This window comes from Bos taurus, chromosome 8 (assembly GCF_002263795.3).
Source record: "Bos taurus isolate L1 Dominette 01449 registration number 42190680 breed Hereford chromosome 8, ARS-UCD2.0, whole genome shotgun sequence".
Lineage (NCBI taxonomy): Eukaryota > Metazoa > Chordata > Mammalia > Artiodactyla > Bovidae > Bos > Bos taurus.
Genome location: NC_037335.1, coordinates 81274006 through 81296163, shown reverse-complemented (window position 1 = coordinate 81296163; position 22158 = coordinate 81274006). Strand labels below are relative to the sequence as shown.

Here is a 22158-nt window from a genome sequence, read left to right as displayed (position 1 = left end):
GCATAAGAGAGTAAATCTTAAAAGTCCTCACCACACATACACACACTATATAACCATATGACCTTATTTAATAATCATTTCACAATATATACATATATCAAACCATCACATTGATCATCTTAAACTTACATAATGTTACATGTCAATTATATCTCAATGAAGCCTCCAGGGGAAAGAATGAATACTATACACAATAGGCTTTCTCCCTATGTTCTGCATGGAACTTTTCAATTGGTTTTTCTGCTGTCCTTCTGGTTCCTGTACCATCCATTTAGTACATGGACAAGATGAGACATGGAAATAGCAGAAACTGAAACTGCTTTCAGAGAGAACACTGCTGATGGAGTAAGAGTATCTGTTAGATGCCTGCAGAGGGTCATGGAGAATCCACAGAGTGCCCAATCTCATCACGTCCCAGCATCTTCATGAGGATGTCTGTACCTTCACGGTGATGTTGGGAGGGCACAGGAAGCCACAGAGGGGTGTGGCAGAGGGCTGGAATGAGATTAGCAGTTTTAAAAAGTCAGAAACCTTAAGATGACCTAGAGTTTGGGAGTGAGGTAGAGAAAGTGATAACAGAACCTGAGTCAGTCCAGTGACAGTGTTTTCGGTCTCGCATGGTCTCTCCACAGTCTTCTGGGAAGTTAAGTAACAGAAAGAAAAGGACTTGAGGGGGAAATGTGTTGGGAACATCCCCCAAACCCATATTTTAAATGTTCAAGATGACTGTCTCCTATACAGACCTCAAAGCTTGTTATTATTATTATTTTTAGTTTCCTCTACTTAGTGGAACTCATATGGAAGAAACTGTTTTACATTTCAGGCTTTTAAAGCAAAAAAGTTTTCTAGGCTACCAAGCTACCGTCAAACAAGGGCAGATAACTAGTCTGGGCCACATAAGAACTGGCCAGGAACCCTCTTCTCAAAAAGACCCTAGTTGGACTCTTCTCAGAAGCTTCCCAAAGGTCCAGTCATGGGTTTTTTGCACAACCCTGAGTAAATCTGGAGCTGGTGCTGCAACAACAGAATGCCTCAGTGGAGTTCATGGGGAGGCTCTCACTAGTTCATTACTATGAGGGAAGGTCTAGTAACCTCATTTGGTAGAAAACTGTCTCTTGGGTTGTCTGCTCATGGATTATTCCACTGAGTCCAGTCTTGCATGACGACCACCCACTGCCATGGGGAGGTAGCTGCTAGGGAAATACCTGACCTCACTTTCAAACCATACTGGAAAGAAAAAAAAAAAATGCAAATAACAAGGGGAATACTGCTCCAAAAAGCAGAGCATGCATTCCAAAGACAAAGAGAAATAATTTCTGGATTATCTATTGTTTGGGATAAGCCTACTTTGGAAAGAGAATTGACAAGAGTTTATTTCTCTTAAAAATGTCCACAGACTGAGTTCTAGCTCTGGAATCTGATTGCAAAGGTTCAATTCTCCAATCCACACTTACCAGTTTGGGCATATTGCTTAATATCTCCATGCGTCAGTTTCCTCATCTGTAACAAAGGAATAATCATAGTCTGTACCTCACATACAGAAATCTCTAGGCATAGTAACTGGTGCATAGTAAGTGCTGAAGAAATGTTAACTGCTGTCGTCTTTACAGCTGCCTCCCCCTGTTGCTTGGGCTGACTTTCTGGCGGCAGAGACTAAGAATGTCGAAGGTATGGCTGCCACATGTGCACTGAAGCCCGTGGCCTGATGAGGCCCACAGATGGGGTTTAAGGTTGAATGGCATTAAAACACTGTGCACACAAAGCGATCCATTTAAAGGAGAATGACAGCCCAAAGGGGGCATCCTGTATGACTTCATATAGAATGGGCCATTTGGAGACTATTTAAATGGTGTTTACTTGAAATGAGCCATCCTCGATGAAATAGACAGTGAATGCCTTCATTTTCCTTTTTGATTCAATCCACTTGCCCTAGTCTCCCTCACTACACCAGCTGCAAAACAAAGAGAACATGCTGTACTTGAATTCACCCAGAGTTTTTCCTCTGCAGAGGCCAGAAGCCCATCACACCACTGGATGGTTTCACGGCCAGGACGGGATTCATCAGTAAGACGCCCAGGGAGGGGGCCCATACGAAGGAGCCCAGAGGAAGTGGTGCACCCAACTGTGCAGGCTTGAGCAGCCACCCAGCCCACCTCCCTCCTGGGCCTCCTCGAAAAGTTCTTGCAAGCTGCTATGCCCTCTCAAATCCTTATCCTTTAATTGTCTCACTAGTAAGCCAGATATATCAGATACTGTTCTTAGAATTGTGCTAGCAGCAGCTACAAGATACAAGTAAACATTTACCTTCAATTCAGGACTGAAATTTTCCTTAAAGATGACTTTCTTATGATAAGAATTTGAGATGGGTAATCTTTCAAATTGTAAGCTTTGAAAATTATACTTATAACTGGAAATTACCTCAATTATTTCCTTCATATACTATTCTGAAAAACTGTCCTATGAATGGTTTTGAAGATTCTTTTAGGGTAAGAAAAGTGGGGAGGAAAAAAGGAAGAACATGATGGAGTATTTCGTTCACAGGAGAGAGAACTTTTTAACGCTAAACCTGTGAAATACTTTGCTAATTATTTGAAGAAATTGTCCTTACAAAAAGAAAACAAATTCAGGAAAAAAAATCAAGATACTTTAGTTATTTCTACACATCAAGCACGCCTACTAATAGTAAATTAAATACAAAATCTATGGAACATCAGTGTACTATTCTTAGGAGTCCTGGATATACTCACTCAATACACACCAAAGCCACAGCTACACCACACACAAACACTCTGCTTCCACAGAGGCAAAAGCTGACGATTTATGTTTGCAGAGTTATGCATTCACCAAATTACTTGTTCTTAAAGAGCTATCGTTTCACTGAAAATTAAAACAGGCACTTAAATTCTCCCTATTAAAAGCTTTTCCTTTATCTTTTAAACTTTTCCACTTTAAGTTAGACAAACAGCATGAAGCATTTGGAAACATCAAATTGATACATGCTTTTATTTACATATCATATTTCTTTACTCAATTCATCTGTAGCGCCTGCTTCTTTCCTACCTCAAGCTTGTTTCTTTCTCTACCCACTATTCTTAATTTCAGAACTTCCTGCCAGAACTACTCCACGTGTCTCTTCTTTGTATTACAAGTTTAAAATGCTTGATGGTATGTATAGGAACACATAATATACGAGTATGAACTTATAAGTATACATAGATACACTACATTTAAAGTTCCTATTACATAGTTTTATATATTTACTATAATAAATATAATAGATACATAACAAAGTAGGTAAAGCTCCCAGTTTTGGTTGCTCTTCCTCTTTTGGCTTCTTTCTCTGGAGGCTTTCGGCAAACCCCAGCTTTTTTTCCTTTCACTACTTTTGAGATGCTGAGTCTACACGTTCTGGTTTTATGAGCTAGTGCCACCCTCCTGAATACCCATGGCGTGACTGTCTTTCGTTAGTTCTTTTCCGCTGTTGCTCAAGGGCGGGAACTGGCACCAGAACAAAGGAGACAGTAAGACGCCCTCGGCTGGTATGCAACCAGCACTGCCTGACCAGGGCCATACGCCAGATCATGCCACCCGCTTCTCAGGCACTGATGCCACCCGGCAAGGCTTCAGGTTTCCTTTCCTGGCAACATGGTACCGCCTATGGCACAGGAGACCCAGGAGAGAATGACCTTCAAGATCATTCCCGTGAACCAGGTAGAAGAGCGCCACCTACTGAACCCAGAACGCAAGCACCGCCACTGGTTCTGAGGTTTTCCCTCGTGGCTAATGGAATACCTAAAGGAATACGTTTCACCAGGCTTGTCATGCCAAGTGTCACCCGCACTCTGACCTGTGTGGATAAGCTGCTGCTGCTACTAAGTCGCTTCAGTCGTGTCCAACTCTGTGCGACCCCATAGACGGCAGCCCACCAGGCTCCCCCGTCCCTGGGATTCTCCAGGCAAGAACACTGGAGTGGGTTGCCATTTCCTTCTCCAATGCATGCAATTGAAAAGTGAAAGTGAAGTCGCTCAGTCGACTCTTAGCGACCCATGGACTGAAGCCCACCAGGCTCCTCCATCCGTGGGATTTTCCAGGCAAGAGTACTGGAGTGGGGTGCCATTGTCTTCTCCGATGGATAACCTAGTTCTCCTTAAACTTAAATACAAGGTGGACGGGCAAACTGGTCACCAAATCATTCTGTGCCAGAGGGTCACGAGTGTGCTTTAGTACTTTACTGACATGAGAAAATTCATGAGTGTCAAGCCTAAGACAAAAATTCATAGCAACAAGACATAGGCCTGCGGGAATCATGATCATCTAAAAGAAATCACGATGACTTCCCTGTGTGTCAAATACGGTAAGTGCAATACTAGGAGGGCAAGCAAGAACTAGTCAAAAAGCAAGTCACAAACAAAAGAATGAACTGATGTTTAGAAAGTGCAGGGCATTATGTGGGACCTTATGGGGGATGTAACAGAGCAGAACACAGTCCTCACTCAGCAGCAGCTTTCTAAAGAGAAAAGATGTGTTCACTCTGTACTCCTACCCCTTGAAACACACATGTGCATACGGGCCCAGAATAAAGTTTCCTCAGTTCGAGAAACAAGGAGCTCTCTCTACTTTGCATTCTCTCTTTGTGAAAACACTTAATCATAACCATTCCTAAATGTCTTTTAATTCACCATTTCCTCATATGTAATTCTTGGTCTCATACTGTGGGAGCAGTCTAAATAGAAGTGTTGCTCATTTTGAGCCATCAAAAGGAAAGAAAAGTTAGCTTTCAATGGCACATGGCGGGGGGGTGGGGGGGTTGGGGGGGAGGGGTCTGGACCCTGAAATCTTGGCTTTTCCCTGGAATTTCCCACACAAAATCAAGAGAGAGAATGTCAGGGAGCTGGTCTATTGGGCACACCAGAAAGCAGCATTTTGCCCAGGATGAAGTAATGTCTACAGTCTCCTACTTTTGCACAGAAAAATGAAATCAGATCTTAAGCGAGGGTACATATAGTTTTTTTTTCAAATGTCTTTCACTTGTTCATATGCTTTTTCTCCTACAGTTGGAAGAAGTTTCAGTCAGTCAGTCTTATTCCTTTACTTATGGCTTCCCATGAAAAATATAACTGGAGTGTGTGTGTGTGTGTGTTTTTTTTTAATTTCCTAGGAAGTAGACCCTGCAAAAATAAAACAAAATTAAATTAACAACAACAAAATTACCGAGCAGGAGGAAATTAGAATGTACTACACCATTTTTTCCCCCTTTTAAAATATACTGAACCTGGGGAAAAGTTATAAACTTCAATCAGAAGCAAAACTAAAGGAATGACCCTGAAATCATTTTTGTTACTATCAATAGTGATTTTGAATGCTTCTTCCATGAACCTATTACATCTGTCTGATTACAGAGAACACATTTATTCAACAAATAGGTATTGAGTACCTGTTATATACAAAACACTGTACTGGGCATTGGGTCTCTGAGCTTAATTGTTTAGCTACATTTCGGCAGGGAATGCAGGCTGACAATAATACACAGGCTAACATTTCTGTCTGCCCAAATGACATTATGCTGAGCAAGTTATACAATAAAGGAGCCAAACGAGTCAAACTAAATCTATGGTTTTAACTTAGCCTTCTTGAGAAAAAGGATAGTGACTTCTCGGCTACTAAAATTCTTATGACAGTCATCACACTACCCTCTAAACCATCAGCCTTCTTCTTTAAAACCGCCAGGAGGAACGATTTCCCCCATGTACTAAGAACTCAGAGGTCCGTCATCTGATTTCCGTCCTCTGCCCAAGGGTTGTTATCATTTCGGGCGCTGTTATCTGCCTCATTACACTGTGCTGCTCCCAGGTGCTTTGCTTCTTTCGGGAAATCAGCTGATGCCTGGCAAATGTACTAATCAGGTTGACGTGTTGCTGTGATGGAAACTGTGACTTGCGGGTTGGGTTTTGCCGCTCATGTTTTCAAGGATAGCTCATTGTTTTAAAGGGCATTGTGCACAACAGAATGGAGGTCCTATGAGACCAATCCACCAATCTAGAAAACATGACTTGGAAAGGAAGTAATAGCATCTTGTGTCCACATATCCTTTTTCTCCAAGGAGTACAGACACATTTGGAGATATTATTCCATCCTCAGAACAGCCATTTGGGGCAGAGGGTGTTGCGACCGTACTTGCCTGGCTGTCCTCTGATAAACCCCAGCTGCTGGGCTGCACGAGGCATGCAGTATGATGCCGAAAGTTCTTTCTTCTGGTCTAGCTAAATCCTCCCTCAGTTTGAACCGGAAAAGTCTACTCTGAGGTATCACATAAGGTGTAAGTTGTACATAAGCAAATCCCAACTAGCATTTACTTTATTATAACTATGCCCTGATTAGTAATTCTGAAAAAAAAAATCCACAGATAAATTCTTGGTGGTATTTAACATTTTCATAGAAAATGTTAAAAGTCAACTCTTGTTTTAATTTTTGATGATAACCTTCAAATAGATATTGAAAGGGTCAGAACACTTTTTTCTGTAAAGGGCTAGTTACTAAATATTTTAGACTGTATAGGCCCTGTAATGCTCAAAATTCTCCAAGCCAGGCTTCAGCAATATGTTAACAATGAACTTCCAGATGTTCAAGTTGGTTTGAGAAAAGGCAGAGGAACCAGAGATCAAATTGCCAACATTCGCTGGATCATTGAAAAAACAAGAGAGTTCCAGAAAAACATCTATTTCTGCTTTATCGACTATGCCAAAGCCTTTGACTGTGTGGATCACAATAAACTGTGGAAAATTCTGAAAGAGATGGGAATACCAGACCACCTGATCTGCCTCTTGAGAAATTTGTATGCAGGTCAGGAAGCAACAGTTAGAACTGGACATGGAACAACAGACTGGTTCCAAATAGGAAAAGGAGTACATCAAGGCTGTATATTGTCACCTGCTTATTTAACTTATATGCAGACTACATCTTGTGAAATGCCAGGCTGGATGAAGCACAAGCTGGAATCAAGATTGCTGCTGCTGCTGCTACTGCTGCTAAGTCGCTTCAGTCGTGTTGGACTCTGTGCGACCCCATAGATGGCAGCCCATTAGGCTCCTCTGTCCCTGGGATTCTCCAGGCAAGAATACTGAAGTGGGTTGCCATTTCCTTCTCCAATGCATGAAAGTGAAAAGTGAAAGTGAAGTCGCTCAGTCGTGTCCGACTCTTAGCGACCCCATGGACTGCAGCCTACCAGGCTCCTCCGTCCATGGGATTTTCCAGGTAAGAGTACTGGAGTGGGGTGCCATTGCCTTAAATATCAATAACCTCAGATATGCAGCTGACACCACCCTTATGGCAGAAAGTGAAGAGGAACTAAAAAGCCTCTTGATGAAAGTGAAAGAGGAGAGTGAAAAAGTTGGCTTAAAGCTCAACATTCAGAAAACTAACATCATGGCATCCGGTCCCATCACTTAATGGCAAATAGACGGGGAAACAGTGGAAACAGTGGCTGACTTTATTTTTCTGGGCTCCAAAATCACTGCAGATGGTGACTGCAGCCATGGAATTAAAAGACGCTTACTCCTTGGAAGGAAAGTTATCACCAACCTAGACAGCATATTAAAAAGCAGAGACATTACTTTGTCAACAAAGGTCCATCTAGTCTAGGCTATGGTTTTTCCAGTAGTCATGTATGGATGTGAGAGTTGGACTATAAAGAAAGCTGAGTGCCAAAGAATTGATGCTTTTGAACTGTGGTGTTGGAGAAGACTCTTGAGAGTCCCTTGGACTGCAAGGACATCCAACCAGTCCATCCTAAAGGAGATCAGTCCTGGGTGTTCAATGGAAAGACTGATGTTGAAGCTGAAACTCCAATATTTTGGCCACCTGATGCAAAGAGCTGACTCATTTGAAAAGACCCTGATGCTGGGAAAGATTGAAGGCAGGAGGAGAAAGGGACAACAGAGGATGAGATGGTCAGGTGACATCACCAACTCAATGGGCATGAGTTTGGGTAAACTCTGGGAGTTGGCGATCGATAGGGAGGCCTGGCCTGCTGCAGTTCATGGGGTCATCAAGAGTCGGACACGACTGAGCGACTGAACTGATACCGATACTGATTGCAGCACCAAAGCAGCCATAGACAATGGCTGTATTCCAATAAAACTTTATTTATAAAAACAGGCAGTAGGCTGGATCTGGCCAGTGGGCTGGATTATCCAGATAGAAAGGAGTCCTGCCAAACAATTTCAGAGTTCACATCTGCAGTAGTGTATATGATTCCACACAGACATGTAGCACTGCTTTAATTACTGAGTGATAATGAGAACAGAACATAAGAATGATGCTTTTGGTGGGTAAAGGCTAAATGACATCAGAGCATGCTGTGTAAGCAAAAGCTTTACAGCATATGGAAGAAAAGTGGTGGAGAAGAAGATCACCACATGGCTCAGGGCAGAACAGAAACAACGACCTCAAAGAACCTTCACGGAGCTGTCAGCACCACATACATGTTGTAGGGAACATTTTCATTTCAGCAAAATAATAATCTTTACATTAAATTGAAGTTGTTCATTTGAATTTTAATGATTTAATAGTTTGGTCTGTATTTAATTTATATTTTATTTTGACATGACAGATGTATAAGAGTTACAAGCTTACATTTATAGTTTTTAAAATATTATTCTAATACAAATAACTTAAGTCAACCCTGGTGAATCTGGAGAATTTTTTCCCTCTGAAAAGTAAAATAATGCTCAAATTTGAGAAACAGTGCCAAACACAGCTTTTACATCTGAACTGCAAAGGCCCAATCATGGAATGAGAAAGTATGTAGGCTTGTTGAGACGGGAGTTGGGAGATGCAACTCCCAGCATTGCATCTTGGGAAATGTAGTTAGTCATCATCACAAGTAAGCCAGAAATGGAGGCTGGAGGAGCCCAGGTCTCGATGCCTGCTTGAGACCTCTGTACAGTGGTGAATTTACTCAATTTAGCAAGCCAGGGAAACAAGCAGGGAGGTTAAAAAAATGATGCTGTGTAAGTCCCAAAGAACTTCACTAGACAATTCACAAGAGGGGCTATGTGCATAACTAACCTGTCATCTGTTGAACAGCGAGGGGATTTCAGGTAGCACAGAAGTGGACAGTGAATGGAGCTAAGGGAAATCCACAGACCTTATCCTGTCTGTTGAAACACCCCAGAGAGGTGCACCCAAGAGCATGATGCACCCAAGAGCATGATGGGGCAAAAATACTGCAGAATAAAGGTAAAAGTAAATACTGTTCTAAGGACTCAAAAGAAGAACACACTTCAGAAATGAATTTACTACTGGAAGGAAAACAAGTTTGGAATATTGGCATCCAATTATGATATGAAGATATAACTTCTACGAAAAAAGATAAAAAGCCATGAGAAGCCTGAAGAAGGAACTGGCAATCCACTCCAGTATTCTTGCCTGGAAAAGTCCATGAACAGAGGAGCCTGGCGGGCTGCAGTCCATGGGGTTACATGATTGAGCACTTGTGCATGAGGGTGGAGGGAGACGGGCTGGTGGCAATAAACTGATAGAACTGAAAGAAAAAGCTGTGAGAAGACAGCTAGCTCAAACAGTACAACAGAGTGAGATCAAAAGACAACAAAGTAACCAAAAAAAGCTTAAGGAAGAGCTGCAAAGATTATTATAGTAACAATCTATAACAGAATTACTAAAGAATAAAATGTCTTTATGGAAAATCAGTGGTATAAAGGGTAAATCAAAAATGAAAAGGCAAACCATACGGTCTAGGAGAATACACTTGTGACACATATCTGACTAAAGGCTAGAATATCAAATATATAAAGAATATCAAATATATAAAATTATAAATTCTCATAATCTAACAAAAAAAACAACAAAATGTCTTGGAAGAGACACTTTTTAAAGGCATATACAATAATTGCATGAAAGTTGCTCACCATTATTAGTTATCAGAGTAATGCAAACTAAAACCACAGGACAGTATTTCACCCCAGTTTAGAGCTAAAATTAAAGGGATCAACAACATCCAGTGTATGCAAAGATGCACAGCTATTGGACTCTCAGAAACTGCTGGTGGAATGCAAAATAACTGAATCACTTGGAAATAGTTTGCCAGATGCAAAGTTAAAATATATTTATATGATCCAGCAATTCCACTCTTAGGTATTTACCCTCGAGAAATTAAAACCTTTGTCCACAAAAAGACTTACACAGAAATATTCACAGAATACTTTTCATAATGTACATGACAAATTCAAATGTCCATTAACAGGTGAGTGGATAAACAAACTAGTTTACTCATACAATGGATTATTACTCATCAACTTTTTAAAAAGAATACCTATTGATACTCACAACAATGTGGGTCTGTTTCACAACCATGTCAAGTGAAAGAAGCCAGACACAAAAGAGTACACATGAATGACTCAATTTACAAGAATATTTAGGAGAGCCAAAACTAATTTATAGACATGGAGATAAGATCAGCGGTTGACTGGAGTGGGGTTAGGAAGGAATCACTCAAGTAGGGATGGCAAAGGCACAAGGGGATTTCTAGGTAATGGAAATGTTCCATATCTTCATAGGGGTACTGATTAAATACATTTGTTGTCCATCAGTCACTAAGTTGTGTCCAGCTCTTTGTGACCCCATGGACTGCAGCATGCCAGTCTTCCCTGTCCTTCACTATCTCATGGAGTTTGCTCAAATTCATGTCCATTGAGCTGGTGATACTATCCAACTACTTCATCCTCTGCCACTCTCTTCTCCCTTTGCCTTCAGTCTTTCCCAGCATGAGGGTCTTTTCTGATGAGTTGGCTCTTCGCATCAGGTGGCCAAAGTATTGGAGATTAAGCTTCAGCATCAGTTCTTTCAATGAATATTTGGGTTGATTTCCTTTAGGATTGACTGGTTTGATCTTCTTGTTGTCCAGGAGAATCTCAAAAGTCTTCTCCAGCACAATTCAAAAGCATGAATTCTTCAGGGCTCAGCCTTCTTTATGGTCCAATTCTCACATCCACACGTGACTACTGGAAAAACCATAGCTTGGACTATATGGCCTTTGCCAGTAAAGTGATGTCTTTGTTTTTTAATACACTATCTAAGTTTGTCATAGCTTTCCTTGCAAACGGCAAACATCTTTAACTTCATGGTTGCATTCACCATCCACAGTGACTGATTTTGTGTTTTTGGAACTGAAGATAAAAAAATCTGTTACTGCCTCCACTTTTTCCACCTCTATTTGCCATGAAGTGATGGGACCAGATGTCATGATATTAGTTTTTTGAATGTTGAGTTTTAAGCCAGCTTTCCCACTCTCTTCTTGCACCCTCATCAAGAGGCTCTTTAGTTTCTTTTCACTTTCTGCTATTAGAGTGGTATCACCTGCCTATCTGAAGTTCTTGATATTTCTCCCCGCAATCTTGATTCCAGCCTGTGATTCATCCAGCCTGGCATTTCGCATGATGTACTCTGCATATAAATTAGATAAGCAGGGTGACAATATACAGCCTTGACATACTCCTTTCCCAGTTTGGAACCAGTCCATTGCTCCATGTCTGGTTCTAACTATTGCTTCTTGACCTGCATACAGGTTTCTTGGACAGGTAAGGTGGTCTGGCATTCCCATCTCTTTAAGAATTTTCCAGTTTGTTGTGACCCACGCAGTCAAAGGCTTTAGCATAGTCAATGAAACAGAAGTAGATGTTTTTCTGGTATTTACTTGCTGTCTCTATGAGCCAACAGATGTTGGCAATTTGATCTCTAGTTCCTCTGCATTTTCTAAATCTAGCTTGTACATCTGGAAGTTCTCAGTTCATGTACTGTTGAAGCTGAACATGAAGGATTTTGAGCATAACCTTACTAGCATGCAAAATGAGTACAATTGTCTGGATCATAAAATATACCAATAGCCACCATTCTGGGGAAAAAAAATACTATAGCCATTTCCCAGTTGACTAAGAGATGAGTCAAACTTAAAAGATCACGAGTAAGGAAAGTCTGAATACTTACTGCAAATATAATTTGAAACTGGATAAAAATGTACAATAGTGATTATAATTCCTTGAGAAGGTTTAAAATAAAAACAAAATATATAGATAATATGAGCCTAAAATTCCAAATTATATTAATTAAAACCAGAGAATGTGGGTGAGGGAAATTGACAGAAGTAAGTGAAAAGTGTTAGTTGTTCTATCATGTCCACCTCTGTGAACCCATGGACTGTAGCCTGCCTGGCTCCTCTGTCCATGGACTTCTCCAGGTAAAAATATCAGAGTGGGTAGCCAATCCCTTCTCCAAGGGATCTTCCTAACCCAGAAATGACCATTAAATTCCTTATATAATATAGAATAAAGTCAAGAGCTTTTGCTTAACTGAATTGTGAACATCCATTTATGGAACACTCTATAGTACTAAAAATAATGAGGAAGCTCTTTATGGTCAGATATGAAATTGTCTATGCTGCTGCTGCTGCTGCTAAGTCGCTTCAGTCGTGTCCGACTCTGTGAGACCTCATAGATGGCAGCCCACCAGGCTTCCCTGTCCCTCGGATTCTCCAGGCAAGAACACTGGAGTGGGTTGCCATTTCCTCCTCCAATGTGTGAAAGTGAAAAGTAAAAGCGAAGGCGCTCAGTCATGTCCGACTCTTAGCGACCCCATGGACTGCAGCCTACCAGGCTCCTCCGTCCATGGGATTGTCTAGGCAAGAGTACTGGAGGGAAAAAAAAAAAAAAAAAGAGTACTGGAAGGGCTTGCCATTGTCTTCTCTGGAAATTGTCTATAAGAACAGGTTATTCTAAAGGGCAGATCATTACACAAAAATGTGTACAGCATGTTATGTTTTGTGCAACAGAAGAGGAAAAAATATACTATATAAAGGAAGCTGGTGACCTTGTTGCCTTGGGGAAGAGTTAATGGGTAGTTGGGAATTAGAAGTAAAAAGAAGACATCATGAAATTTCTTTTTATCCTTTGCTTATTTGTAAATGAACCATGTAAATATGACTTATTTTTTTTAATTAAATTTTTAGATGTATAATTTGTTTTGTTTTGACTTTGAGAATAAAGTAAACATTCATTGAAAACTTTGTTACATGTGTAAATCTAATTTATGATGAAAAAGACATCACAATCAGAAAAGATTCATTAAGTGATCTTGGATAACTGGTTTTATATTTGAAAATAAAAATGTTTAGTCCTTGTTTCTGGAGAAGGAAATAGCAACTCACTCCAGGATTCTTGCCTGGAGAATTCCATGGACAGAGGAGCCTGGTGGGCTACAGTCCAGTTCAGTTCAGTTCAGTCATTCATTCATGTCCAACTCTTTGCGATCCCATGGACTGCAGCATCCCAGGTTTCCTTGTCCATCACCAACTCCCAGAATTTACTCAAACTCATGTCCATTGAGTTGGTGATGCCATCCAACCATCTCACTCTCTGTCATCCCCTTCTCCCACCTTCAATCTTTTCCAGCATCAGGATCTTTTCAAATGAGTCAGTTCTTCCCATCACATGGCCAAAGTATTGGAGTTTCTGCTTCAGCATCAGTCCTTCCAATGAATATTCAATACAGATTTCCTTTAGGATGGACTGGTTGGATCTCCTTGCTGTCCAAGGGATTCTCAAGAGTCTTCTCCAACACCACATTTCAAAAGCATCAATTCTTTGGCTCTCAGCTTTCTTTATATAGTCCAGCTCTCACATCCATACATGACTACTGGAAAAACCATAGCCTTGACTAGACGGATCTTTGTTGGCAAAGTAATGTCTCTGCTTTTTAATATGCTGTCTAGGTTGGTCATAGCTTTTCTTCCAAGGAGCAAGTGTCTTTTAATTTCATGGCTACAGTCAGCATCTGCAGTAATTTTGGAGCCCCCCCAAAATAAAGTCTGTCACTGTTTCCATCATTTCCCCATCTATTTGCCATGAAGTGATGGGACCAGATGCCATGATCTTAGTTTTCTGAATGTTGCGTTTTAAGCCAACTTTTTCACTCTACTCTTTCACTTTCATCAAGAGGTTCTTTAGTTCTTTTTTGCTTTCTGCCATAAAGGTGGTGTCATCTGCATATCTGAAGTTATTGATATTTCTCCCCATAATCTTGATTCCAGCTAGTGTTTCATCCAGTCCAGTGATTCTCATGATGTACTCTACATACATGTTAAATAAGCAGGGTGACAATATACAGCCTTGACATACTCCTTTCCCTATTTGGAACCAGTCTATTGTTCCTTGTCCAGTTCCAACTGTTGCTTCCTGACCTGCATACAGATTTCTCAAGAAGCAGATCAGCTGGTCTGTTATTCCCATCTCTTTAAGAATTTTCCACATTTTGTTGAAAATTGTTATCTGTTGAGACCATTCAGATATGACCTAAATCAAGTCCCTTACGATTATACAGTGGAAGTGGCAAATAGATTCAACGAATTAGATCTGATAGAAAGAGTGCCTGAAGAACTGTAGACGGAGGTTCATGACGTTGTACAGGAGGCAGTGATCAAGACCATCCCCAAGAAAAAGAAATGCAAAAAGTCAAAATGGTTGTCTGAGGAAGTCTTACAAATAGCTGTGAAAAGAAGAGAAGTGAAAAAAAAAAAAGAAGAGAAGTGAAAGACAAAGGAGAAAAGGAAAGATAGTTCTATTTGAATGCAGAGTTCCAAAGAATAGCAAGAACAGATAAGCCTTTCTCAGTGATCAATGCAAAGAAATAGAGGAAAACAATCGAATGGGAAAGACTAGAGATCTCTTCAGGAAAATTAGAGATACCAAGGGAACATTTCAAGCAAAGGTGGGCATAATAATGGACAGAAAGGGCTACAGTCCCTGGGATTGCAAAGAGCAGACATAAGTTAGTGACTAAACAACAACAGTCCTTATTTCACAACAGTGACCAGATTAAACTACAAACAGATTATAGAGTGAAGTTACTAAAAAATAAATTAAAGTTAGATTAAAATATTAGAATAAAACAGGTGAATTTTAGAGTAAAGAAAGACTTCCCAAGAGAAACCTGACATATCTGACTATGTAAAAATTAAAATGTCGTATAGATCAGAAATACTCTATAAAATTAAAAAGTATACAAAAATTGAGAAAAAATACACAAATATAAGAGATTATATCTCTATCTCATTTTATTTTTTTTGAATGGGAGAACAGATTACAGATTTATGTAATAGAAGTTTTACGTAACACGAGAGCCTCCATAACGAAATGAAGACCTGAAGAAACAGACCTGTGCACTTGTCTGCTGGGTTTGATGACCAGTGGACAGTCAACTCAGGAACAGCCGGATGGAAAACTGCACAGGGCAAGGTATGTGAGAAAGAGCATGGAACTTCCATGCCCTCTCCAGGGGTACCATTCTCCTCATGTCTCCATGTGGTCACTAACCAGGAAGCCCCAATAACTTTATTTTTCAAAGATCCAATCAAACTACAAGACAAAACAAACTTTTGGAAACATCACTAACATCTCAATATACAAATGGGCAAAGGAAATTAACAGATAGGAAATGAAAACGGCTAAGGACATACGAAAGCTCATTGATAATCAAAGTAATCCAAATGAAAAAGAAACCTTCTCTTGCCTATCAGATGGGTGAAACTCCAAGGATGAGGGGGCCTTCATAACTACTGACGGATATGTAAAGTGTCACAACCTTTCTGAAAAACAACTTAAGATAAGTACCAACAGCCTTCAACAGGTTCAAAACTTTTGACTCAATAATTCTAAGTTTATACAAACTATCTCCTCAGAAATTTAATGTGACTTTATTTAATGTGAAAAAACCTTGGAAACAATACAACTGTCTGTAATATGGAAATGTAATAAAATCTAATATACTCATAAAATATTATGCAGACATTAAAATCATTAATTTAAAAAATACCTAATGTCTGGAAAGACATACAAGATATACTGTAAGTGAAAACTGCTATATGCTCTGCTGGCAATTTTGAAATGACAATATATACTATATACATAGATTTTAAATACCAGAAGGAAATACTACAAAATGTTAGCAAACATTTTCTTTAAAATTAATTTTATTACTTTTCAGTTCAGTTCAGTCGCTCAGTCGTGTCTGACTCTTTGCAGCACGCCAGGCCTCCCTGTCCATCACCAACTCCCGGAATTCACCCAAACCCACGTCCATTGAGTCAGTGATACTATCCAGCCATCTCATCCTCTGTCGTCCCCTTCTCCTCCTGCCCCCAATCCCTCCCAGCATCAGGGTCTTTTCAAATGAGTCAACTCTTCGCATGAGGTGGCCAAAGTACCGGAGTTTCAGCTTTAGCATCAGTCCTTCCACTGAACACCCAGGACTGATCTCCTTTAGGATGGACTGGTCGGATCTCCTTGTCATCCATGGGACTTTCAAGAGTCTTCTCCAACACCACACTTCGAAAGCATCAATTCTTTGACACTCAGCTTTCTTCACAGTCCAACTCTCACATCCATACATGACTACTGGAAAAACCATAGCCTTGACTAGATGGATCTTTGTTGGCAAAGTAATGTCTCTGCTTTTTAATATGCTGTTTAGGTTGGTCATAACTTTCCTTCCAAGGAGTAAGCATCTTTTAATTTCATGGCTGCAATCACCATCTGCAGTGATTTTGGAGCCCAAAAAATAAAGTCTGACACTGTTTCCACTGTTTCCCCATCTATTTTCCATGAAGTGATGGGACCAGATGCCATGAGCTTAATTTTCTGAATGTTGAGGTTTAAGCCAACTTTTTCACTCTCCTCTTTCACTTTATTACTTTTACTTTTTGTAAATTTTAAAGTTTCTATAATAAATGGTGGAAGGAGACACCATATTTAGATGAAGAAATATTACAATTACAAAAAAATTCACCTGGCATCAACAAGCTCCAGATCTCAACTGAAAGTGTCAATTACTGCAATAAGTAGGAAATTCACAGAGAAAACCTTGATGATGCATTAGTACCTGCCTTCCGTCTTTCTTATACACCTTTGACTCAAAATTTCATGGCCCAATAGAGTAAGAACAGAGCAATACCAGGACAACTCCAGTGGGCAGCCAACAGGAGAACTATTGCTCAGCATTATAAATAACCCTGCACAGGCTCCATGACCAAAACACAAACAACTCAACTGTAATGGTGTTTCCACGACATACTTGCCTGTCCAGAAAGTCTTCAACCAAGACCACCCACTTATGGTCCACAAACCATCAGGTGAAAGGAACTGCCTTAATAATCTAAGAATTGATAACTCTGGCATTGAAGGGCCCCACATGCCATGCACAGGCTCCCAAGTGCCCTTCCCCATCCCCTGGTATTTTCTCTGGCAGGATGTTTTATATCATGTTCAGTCCAACCCAGCTAATAAAGGAGCTCTTTTAAAGCGGAGAAAAACCCTGTGTATTGGGTTCCTGGGTCCAACATGTGTGCAATACATAAAGAAGCACAGAACACATGTACAGTACCTTCCTGAAGCTGTGTTGGCTTTGCAGAATTCTCCCCGCTCATTAGAACAACAAAGGATGCAGCTGCTCGAACTGTAGCCTGCCATGTTGACATGGCAACGGGTGGCTCCTGGCATGGAAAAAGGGCCCTGTTGTTTATGGGAGATCCCACAGTATAAACACATGGCCTGCAGAAGAAAGACAAAGAAACAAAGGGGGAGAATCTTTCAAATGAGTTGTCACTTTCCTTACCACCATGGTAGCAAATGTTAAGTTGAGCTTTCAAAGAGAAAATATCTGAGACTTTGTAGTTGATTGGTTTCAAAGCATCTTGAACTGACATCTGCCAAGGCCTATGTGAAGAGCCGAGTGGTTATTTCTCCCAAATGAATTACTTAAATATGTAAAGAGGTTTTTTTTCTAAGGGGAAAAATATTTTTTGGATAAAGTTTTAAATACTAGTCTGCCAAGTTAAAATTTACATTACCTTGCCCTTCCCCTTAGCCCTTCAAAACAAAAAAGTTTTAGAGACATTCTTACAAAACTTTTGGAAAATATTCTGGAAAAGAAAATATGTTTAGTGATACTGAGATATTAATACTTGGAAAAACAAGCTGGTGGTCTCAAATGCAGTGCTGGCGGGCAGATACCCCCAATCTTGGAAACCACCATTTCAAATGGAACCCTTGTGGGAATCCTTGTGCGGAGGCCAAGAACAGGGGTTGGCACATAAACAGGACTGTAGGTCACAACAACCAGGCTTGTGATGGGAAGGCCAAGGGCAGAGTTGTTACCAAAGCAAGTATAAGAAACCAATGGCATGACATGGGGGCCCATTCTGCTAAAATTAAAAAATACAAACCTACACACACCAAGAATAATCCCTTCCATGATAAGTCACAAAGAGAAATGGAAAAAAATCTCTGAGATCAAAGAAATCTATTCTTTTACCACCACTGAGTAGAAGGCACGGGCAGACCCTTGGGAAGAGGTCTTAGGAAAATGTTTCCACTTTTCGTTTTTCAAGAGTTATGGCAAATATGATATAGTTTTAATCAGCTTGATTTATGGAGTAAATGATAAAAGTGGAGTGCTACCTCTCTTTCATAAACTGGTTTTCCTTTTTAGAATAGTTAACACTATTATGACTGAAGATTTACTGTATTCTTACAGTGAGCAAGAACACACAGAATGATGACCCCACTCCATCAGTCAGGGTCCGGGAAGGAAAACACAAACCATTGTAGGTCTTAATAAACAGAGGTAATTTAATTTAGGGGATTGGTCCTAGAAGTAATAGAAGTACTGAGAAGCCAAACAGCAGATAGCGATGCAACCCAGAGATTAGCCACAGTGGTAAGGAGCTGTGACTCCATGGGTTGGAGGAGCTGCTGTTGCTGAGTGTTCTGAGCTTACAGCAACAGGAGTCATTTGACAGAAGCCAGAATCACAGTGGAGAATGTCTGATGGGTGCAGGGACCAAGGAGACCCAGTCATTGCTAGAGATGCCAAAATAAGCAGAAAGAGGAGAGGAAATGTGTGTGTGTGTGTGTGTGTGTGTGTGTGTGTGTGTGTGTGTGTGTGTGTTAGTCTCTCAGTCTCTAGGCAAGAACACTAGAGTGGATAGCTATTCCCTTCTCCAGGGGATCTTCCTGATCCAGGGATCAAACCCAGGTCTCCTGCTTTGCAGGCAGATTCTTTACCATCTAAGCCACCAGAGAAGCCCAGGAAATTGTTTATTGCTTGCTAACTCCTGCTCTCAAGTGTTCCATCAATGCCCTGCATTGGCCAAACCCGACAGGAAGTCAGAAGACAAGGGAGCCTGGGAAATGAGGTTCCTTGTCATCGGGAGAAGATAATAAGAGCAGAAAATGGACCTTAGAGCAAACGGGTAGTCTACCTTCTAGAAGTGTATATGCCATGATTAGAGGCAGAGAAAGAAGACTAGACATTCATAAGACTAGTACTGGCTGGGTTCAGTTCAGTTCAGTTCAGTTCAGTCACTCAGTCGTGTCCGACTCTGCTGGCTGGGTTACCAGCTCATTAAATGGCTATGGAAAAATCCCTGACCTCTCTGAGTCGCATGCAAAATGGGGATAGGGGGCAGGTATGTGACTTCAGTTGTCTGTCTGTTCTGGTCCAAAAATCCATGGCTGTGTCCCAGAATCACAGATCCAAGAACAAAGGCAAAACCTCATGGAAGGCCCAGGGTCTCCCATTGATTTCACGGAGTACTGAGCTCCCACCCTGGTGCTCTTGGATCCCTGGTTAATTGACTGAGCCTGAGTTAACTTCAGGCAGTTGAGGACCTAATGATGAAGTCCCTCTAAAACTACCTCCTTCTAGCTGGGGCTGCTGGTTGTAGGTGCCTGGTCGGGGATGCTGTAGCAGCTCAAATAGCTCAGGTAGGTGGGGTCAAGGCATGCCTAGTTCTGAAAATTCCACCTGTTTTTTTTTCCCAAAAAGTCCATCATAGAGAAGGATCCCAAGAAGAAAAGCATCGTCAGTGGAAACAGAGTATGTTGCCCCTGGCTGAACGGCAGGCATAACTCTTCCTCTGACAGTGACAGACACTGAGAATCAAGGCTTCATATCTTAATAAAGCAGAACGGACCCCACAATGTCTGTCAGCTCATGAGCTCTTGGAATCCACTTCCAATTTAAGCAGGCTTGTGGAGATAAGCCTATTTGTGGTGCTCACAGGGAAGTGGGAGACCCTTGCCTAGAGATCGCCTAAGACTTTCTCTGGGGAGAGGAAGGGGGAGCTGACCCCATATTATGGTTTTAAGTCTTAGGGTAGTTCGGGAAAGTATCTGTGCTTTATCTGTGCTCTCTTGCTTTTACAATCAGCACCTCACTTCCCTAGGGTGACTCTGGTGTTACAGCTCTTCCCTTGTCTGCACACGGAGCAAATTCTCCTCAAAAGACTGGCTTGCCAGGACATTTGCTTTTCTTCTCCCTGTAAGTTTGGGTTGGAGGCCCTGCTGGCATATTATTATGCATTCCACCTGTGCCCTTAGGTATGAGGTCCCTAAGCCTTCCTCCACAGCCTCCATATCACTTTCCAGAAGAAACTATCAGATTTGAGATGAGGTCACATGTGAGAAGGGGCTTCCCAGGTGGCGCCAGTGGTAAAGAATACGCCTGCCAATGCAGGAGACATAAAAGACGCAGGTTCGATCCCTAGGTTGGGAAGATCCCGTGGAGGAGGACATGGCAACTCATTCCAGTATTCTTGCCTGAAGAATCCCACGGACAGAGGAGCCTGGGGGCTACAGTCACAAAGAGTCGGACACAACTGAAGTGGCTTAGCGTGCACAGGTGCACATGTGAGAAAACAGTGCAGAGGACGGATCAGAAAGACTCCGCGATTCACTGCAGAAGGAGAAGAAAGGGAGGGCCTCCCTGAAGCAGCCAGCTCTCAAGACAGCCCCAGTGACTCCTGCTCCAGGTATTCACACCCCTGTGGAGGCCCCTCCCACACTGTATCGGGGTGGCCTGTGTGACCCAAATCACTACAACGAAAAGCCCGCACACCCCAACTAGAGAAAACCGGCATGCAGCAATGAAGACCTAGTGTGGCCAAAAGAAACAGAAATAAATTTTAAAAACAAACAGGAAAACAATCCTAGGTAAAATTCCTTGAAAATGTACATTCTCTCCATGCTCAGTCTACTTCGTTCTTGGTCTTTTCTTCTTTTTCTCAGCTCACTCCTCCCTCCCCAATACATCCAGACCAAGTGCCTGTGACTTTATAACGGATGGCTTTTTGAGCTTTTACAATCTGATAAGCCTATGCATGTCGCACATCACGGTGCAAATGTCCAAAGCAATCTAAAGTCAAGTAACTACATTTTAAGAGGGATGAAATCTTTAACCCCCAGGTAAAAGTCTAGTGGTGGAATTTTGGGCATCTGACAGAAAGTAGAGAATGGGTGGACAGGAGGTCTTCATGGAGTCTGAAAAATCATACTCTGTGATGACTCTTGTCACACACACACATTCCCCACCCTTCCTCTTCCCTACCCACTGTGTCCCAGGAGGGGATGAAAATCTATGTGCATTTATAAACATGCTCTGCAGTTATCTGGATGTGTGATCACTGAAATATATGCAGCTGTGTTTATTCAGCATGCACGGCCTTGCACCTTGGCCATGTTGCTAAAATGCCTATGGGATAGATGTTTAGGTACAAGCCTGCAATTCTCTGATGTTTATAAACATCATTATTTCCCAACTGAACAATTCCTTCCAATATGAAAAGGAAAACTCTCCTACCAGGGCTCATCCCACATGCGCTGGGATACCCACCCACATGGAAGACCCCTTGGGGAGCCCAGATTAACTGCACAGGAGTTGCGGGAATGGGAGAAAGCAACTGAAAATGAGAAAGAAAACAGGGTAAGATAGGGGGTGACAGCCAGGCCATGGCTTGTTGCCATTAAAGAACTAAACTAAGAACCTGTCAGAATAACAATTATTTCAGCTTCTTATTACATGTTTGTGTATTCTCAGAACAGTCAAATGAAGAGGAGATACACTGTGCTGCTGGTCTGAATGTGTCTGTCCAAATTCATATGTTGCAATCTTAGTGTCCAAAGTGTTGGTATTAGGAGGTGGGGTCGTTGGGAGGTGCTCAGGTCATGAGGGTGGAGCCCTCATGAATGAGATTGATGCCTTTATAAAAGAGGCTAGACAGAGCTTCCTGGCCCCTTCCACCAGGTAAGGTCACAG

At 41.4% G+C, this 22158-nt stretch overlaps 1 protein-coding gene across 8 annotated transcripts in view; it reads right to left on the bottom strand.

The window, feature by feature from the left end:
* AOPEP (aminopeptidase O (putative)) overlaps positions 1-22158 on the bottom strand; it is a 422219-nt gene that overhangs the window by 323411 nt on the left and 76650 nt on the right. For all 8 annotated transcript variants that reach the window (XM_059889131.1, XM_059889130.1, XM_059889129.1 and 5 more), the window contains 1 exon segment: positions 17446-17612. In XM_059889131.1, coding sequence (XP_059745114.1) covers positions 17446-17612 — 167 coding nt within the window.